Raw genomic sequence first — 5,355 nt, forward strand, 5'->3', positions numbered from 1 at the left:
TTATATTAAGTAATGGAAACTATTACAAAGTTCTTTCAAGTCTCATTCTGAAATCAGCAATTTTTTATGTGGCAAATCACTTCCGTAGATTTATCTTCAGTAAGATTTATTTCTCTTTATTGTAAACATCTTAAAAATTCACTTGCTATAGTTACAGAATCCCAGACAGGTTTGGGTTGGAAGGGACCTTAGAGACCATCTCGTTCCAACCCCCTGCCATGGGCAGGGACACCTTCCACTAGACCAGGTTGCTCCAAGCCCCTGTGTCCAACCTGGCCTTGAACACTGCCAGGGATGGGGCAGCCACAGCTTCTCTGGGCACCCTGTGCCAGGGCCTCACCTCCCTCACAGGGAAGAACATCTTGATAATACCTAATCTAAGTCTTCCCTCTTTCATCTTAAAGCCATACATGCCCTTGTCAAAAGTCCCTCTCCAGCATTCTTGTCAGCCCCTTTAGGTACTGAAAGCTGCTCTAAGGTCTCCCCTGAGTCTTCTCCAGGCTGAACAAGCCCAGCTCTCTCAGCCTCTCTTCAAGTTCCTTTCAAGTTTCGGGGGGTATGTGTGTTAGCATATCTATTTCCTAAAAATGTAGTAAAACAAATACACACACAACTGGGAGCATGACATGCTCAGACCAAGCTAAGTGGTGTGAGACTAGCAGGAAGAGTTTAGTGCTTGTTTGTATTCATAATAATAAGAAATTCATTGTTGTATGCAGTTCTGGTGGTGCTTTGCTCCACAGACTGTTTGGCAAAAGCTTTGTGATTAATCTCACTGTGTATGAACAGCGTTGTTGTTTATTTTAGGTCAGATTTAACTGTGCTGCTGCATTCCTATTAGGTCTCTCCGCTCTAGTAAGGCCCACTTTATTTTTCAGTGAATTCCTTCTCTTTACACAGCCAGGTGCCAGAGGTGCAAGAGAAGCTTCCTCACTTAGACACCAGCCAAGTCCGTTTCCTTGCATCCTGACAGTGTAACGTGAAGCTGGGTCCCACGTCTCGGTGATCACATACACCATGTGTGCTGCTTCACTCCTCCTGGGCGGTTCAGTTTTCATGGGATACTCTGCAGGAACAGTCATGGGGCACAGTGAGGAACAGTGTCAGCAGAGAATTCTAAATCCTAATGTATTTTTTGCAGGGCCTGGGCTTATATGCTGCTAGAGACATTGAAAAGCACACTATGGTCATTGAATATATCGGAACCATTATCCGGAATGAGGTAGCAAACAGGAAGGAGAAGCTTTATGAATCTCAGGTATGGCTGGTGCTTGGTTGCTGTTCCTTTCCCCTTTCAAACGTTTGTACAACGCAGCAAATGCTGTTCTGCTGTTTGATGAATTCAGGTCCTCTCATTTGTTTTCTGCTGTGCTGTAAACGCAATAGACTAGAAATATAACCAGTCTACGGTTCTATTTTTCTTACCAAAGGATCAGAGTATTTAAGTAAGTGTGTAATAGATCTCACAGTACCCTGGGCAGGTAGGCAATATACGTCCCCTGTCCTGGAGGACAGAGAGTGAGCTCTTGACAGATGTATCGGGACCTCCATTTTTAATGAGAACTTCTTTAAGTTTAAAGCAACTTCCTTTGTGTAACTCTGTGGTATTGTAACAGTTAGTACCTATTTGTGAAGCACTTCAAGATCCTTGTGAAAGGCAGTACAGAAGCTGGTAGGGAAATAGTAATTTACCAGAGATTTATGTGTATGCCCCATCCATTCCCTCACATCCACAGTGAGGTCAGGGCAGCGTGTGGCTCACCTTTCCCTCCTGAGTAAGCGGCAGAGTCTGATCCTGACCACAGGGGACATGGGAGCTGACCCTCGCTGCTGCTTTGGTTTAATCACTGGGAATTAAATAAAAACTTTGATTTTCAAATCAAAAGAGTGTTTTTCCCCATCCTGTCTTCCAGAACCGCGGCGTGTACATGTTCCGCATTGACAACGACCACGTCATCGACGCGACCCTGACGGGAGGTCCCGCCAGGTGGGTGGCTCTGGGGAGACCTCACCCTGCTTGGGGGGATCATCCGCATTCCCTGGCCTGGGGCTGGGTGCGAGGGACCCAAGCTCGTGGTTCTCTCAGTGGTTTTTATTCTCCGAGCTGGTACATTCAGTCTTTGAACTGTTCTACTGACATTTTGTCTTTTTCATTAGCTTTTTCACTGGACTGTGTTTCATGGCAGCGCTGAAGGAGGAACTGAGTTGGTTCTTTTTAATGCTTGACTTTCCTGACATTTTCTAGGTACAGAATCAAGTAGAGTAACAGAATTATATGTGGACAGTCAGTGCACCCTGAAGCTAAGGTCATCCTGAGGTTTGGTTTAGATTTGCCTCAAGAGATGCATTTCCTTAAAAGGTTTCTCTGCTTCCAACTGTTTCCATAGGTACATCAACCATTCGTGTGCACCAAACTGCGTGGCCGAGGTGGTGACTTTTGAGAGAGGGCACAAAATTATCATCAGCTCCAGCAGGAGAATCCAGAAGGGGGAGGAGGTAGGGCAGTCTTGTTTGGTTTTACTCACCTCTTGCTACTCACATTGCTCTCTAGATACTATGTGGTTTCTACAGCTGGAAACCCCACCTGTGTGTGCTGGGGTGGGAGAGTGGTGTTCCTCTCCTTGCCCTTTCCCCTATCCAGTCTTGCCTCAGCAGCATTTTGGTGTTCGTTTAACTTGGAGGTACCAGGAAAGCTGGGATAGATCCTGGGTGTTCCATAACCATTCTTTTCTCCATCTTCTTCCAGCTTTGCTATGACTACAAGTTTGATTTTGAAGATGACCAGCACAAGATTCCATGTCACTGTGGAGCTGTAAACTGCCGAAAGTGGATGAACTAGAATGCATTCCTTGCTGTCTTTGAGGGCTGCTTGTCCCTAGGAAGAAGTGATTCGCAGTTTGATTTTGTCGACAGAAAATTGTTGCCTTTTGGAAGGGGAAAAAGAAAATAGAAGAAGATCACTTCTGGAAGTACAGCTTTCTACGTGTGCGCTTAACAAGGAGAGGAGAAGAGAAGAGCCCGACCACCCAGCAAGCACCAGAAGCAGCCGGCAAAACGCGAAGCCAACTTTCCAGCCACGGGGAGGTGAGACTGAGTTAACAGAATGGTCCAGCACTTTTGTTTTTGAGCTCACTAAGGAGAAACTGTTGAACTTGGGCAAAGAACCGAGGGCTGACCTGCGGGACTGCAGGTGGGCATCTATGAATGTAAGACTGAAATCACCAGCGAAAGGGAGAAGTCCAAAGTGCTGGCCACAGCCTTATTTGATAAAGGGGCAGGCCCTCTGATTAAAGAAAAATTTTAAATAAAAGTAGACACCACTGAACAAGGAATGTACTGAAACGACTTCCTTAGGGATAGAGCTAAGGGAAAAAATAACTTGCACTAAAATACATTTAAATACTTGATTCCATGAGTCAGTTTATTGTAGTTTTTGATTTCTGTAAAATAAGAGAACCTTTTTGTATTTATTATTGAATAAGTGAATGAAGCTATTTTTAAAAAGAAAGTTAGAAGAAAGCCAAGCTGCTGCTGTTACCTGCAGAACTAACCAACCCTGTTACGTTGTTCGTTTGTACACACCTGTAAATATTTTGAGAAGAAAAAAAAAAACCAGAAAAAAAGAAAAAATTCAGTATAAAAACTAGTTCTTGACCAAATGCTACCAGGCGCTGCGGCAGTTGGGTGCTGATAACACGCCGTCAATAGGGATGTTACAATATGATCTCCTGGAGGCGCGCGACGGGATAACCAAAATCTCCGTTTAAAGCGAGAGGGGTTTTTATGTTTCAAGCAGTCTCAGCTGGGGTCTTAGAAGACCTTTTTTTAAGTCGACCTTAAGCCTGGTAAGGGCGTGTGTATAGTAAACCCGGGGCTTTTGTAGATGGTTGGGGAATTTAGATTAATTTTATTTGTATTATATTGTTGCATCCCTATTTCTTAAGTCAGGTTTTTTTGTGCTTACAATTTGTGATAACTGTGAATAACTGCTAAAACCACCCAAAAGAGAGGCTGGACATTGTTTTTTCCTTCAAGCAAAAGTAGTCAAGATTAGGGGGGACTGTTCAGCCTACCTTAAATCACGGGAACGGCTTAGAATCATGTAGTTGGAGCTTAACTCCGATCCGCCGACAGCCTTCTTAAAAGGAAAACGAGGACAAAAACCGCGATGTAACGTGCTTGCAGCTGCAGGACTCTGGCAATAGGGGTTTGGAAACTGTAATTTAAAGATGTGTTTGTATGGATTGGTTTTTGTTTACATTTCTTTCAAAAAACAAAAAAAAAAACCCACAAAAAAAAAAATAAACTGACTGTTTTGTGTTTGCTTGTAGAAACTTAATCAGCATTTGGAACCAGGTTAGCTTCTTATTTTGTACTTCAGATTCTGGTACTGACACTTCACAGCCTAAATAAATAAATAGAAAAAGAAAAAAATGAAGTTTTTTTTTTTTTGTGTGTGCACAATGAAAGTGGACTGTAAACTGTTGGTATATTCAGTCATACAGTTCTGAACTTGTAATGTATATGGCATGATGTATTTTTATCTTACAGAATAAATCAATTGTATATATTTTTCTCTTGATAAATAGCTGTATGAAATTGTTTCTTGAATATTTTTCTTCTCTTGTACAATATTCCAACATCCTACCAGTATTTGTCCTACAGTTTTTTCTGTTCTGTATAATAGTATCTAATGTTGGCAAAAAAAAATACACAAAAAACCAACTCAAAAAAAAAGAATTTTTTGAAGTATACAGAGTGTTATGGGTTTTGGAATTTGTGGAAACAGATTTAGAAGATCAGCATTTACAAATAAAAATATTTTACATCTATAAGGTACGTCCTCCTGGTTTCATTCTGAGGGGTCTCTTCTCTAGTTCTTTCAGGATTTCAGTGGCTTCAGCAGTTGTGTTCCCCTCTTCTCTGGCACACCCCAAATTCTGCTGCCGCAGCCCGAGCATTCCCAGGCACCATTCCCAGTGCTTGGGTCTTTCCCATAAAATCAGCCAGAGATGCAGAAGAAGAGTAAATGGGGTGTCCTGCTGCTGCTGGCTTGGGCTGGGCTGGAGTTGGTTTTCGGCACTGTAGCTTGTTCAAGCTGTGGGTCGGATTGCGGCTGGAAACAGCACTGACAGCTGGTGGGGGCCTACAAGAAAGCTGGAGAGGGGCTTTTTACAACTGGACCAGGGGTAACAGCTTTAAACTGAAAGGGGAGAGATCTAGATTAGATACAACGAAGTTGTTCTTCCCTGTGAGGGTGGTGAGGCCCTGGCACAGGTTGCCCAGAGAAGCTGTGGCTGCCCCATCCCTGGCAGTGTTCAAGGCCAGATTGGACACAGGGGCTTGGAGCAACCT

General features: G+C 43.3%; 1 protein-coding gene across 1 annotated transcript; it reads left to right on the forward strand.

Moving 5' to 3' along the window:
• The first annotated feature begins 1,144 nt into the window (after positions 1 to 1,144).
• Positions 1,145 to 3,686, forward strand: LOC104405605 (histone-lysine N-methyltransferase 2C-like). The gene is made up of 4 exons (XM_010014352.1): positions 1,145 to 1,258; positions 1,914 to 1,987; positions 2,388 to 2,496; positions 2,747 to 3,686. The coding sequence occupies exons 1-4, from the start codon at positions 1,184 to 1,186 to the stop codon at positions 2,837 to 2,839; spliced, it is 351 nt and encodes a 116-aa protein (XP_010012654.1). The 5' UTR covers positions 1,145 to 1,183; the 3' UTR covers positions 2,840 to 3,686.
• Positions 3,687 to 5,355: the final 1,669 nt, after the last annotated feature.

Source organism: Nestor notabilis, unplaced genomic scaffold, assembly GCF_000696875.1.
Source record: "Nestor notabilis isolate BGI_N333 unplaced genomic scaffold, ASM69687v1 scaffold15215, whole genome shotgun sequence".
Classification (NCBI taxonomy): domain Eukaryota; kingdom Metazoa; phylum Chordata; class Aves; order Psittaciformes; family Psittacidae; genus Nestor; species Nestor notabilis.

Excerpts from the sequence above, each read along its gene's own strand:
- LOC104405605 (XM_010014352.1), top strand. The coding sequence starts at position 1,184 with ATGGTCATTGAATATATCGGAACCATTATCCGGAATGAGGTAGCAAAC. Across the intron at positions 1,988-2,387 it reads CTGACGGGAGGTCCCGCCAG|GTACATCAACCATTCGTGTG; the intron begins GTGGGTGGCTCT and ends CTGTTTCCATAG. Across the intron at positions 2,497-2,746 it reads GAATCCAGAAGGGGGAGGAG|CTTTGCTATGACTACAAGTT; the intron begins GTAGGGCAGTCT and ends ATCTTCTTCCAG.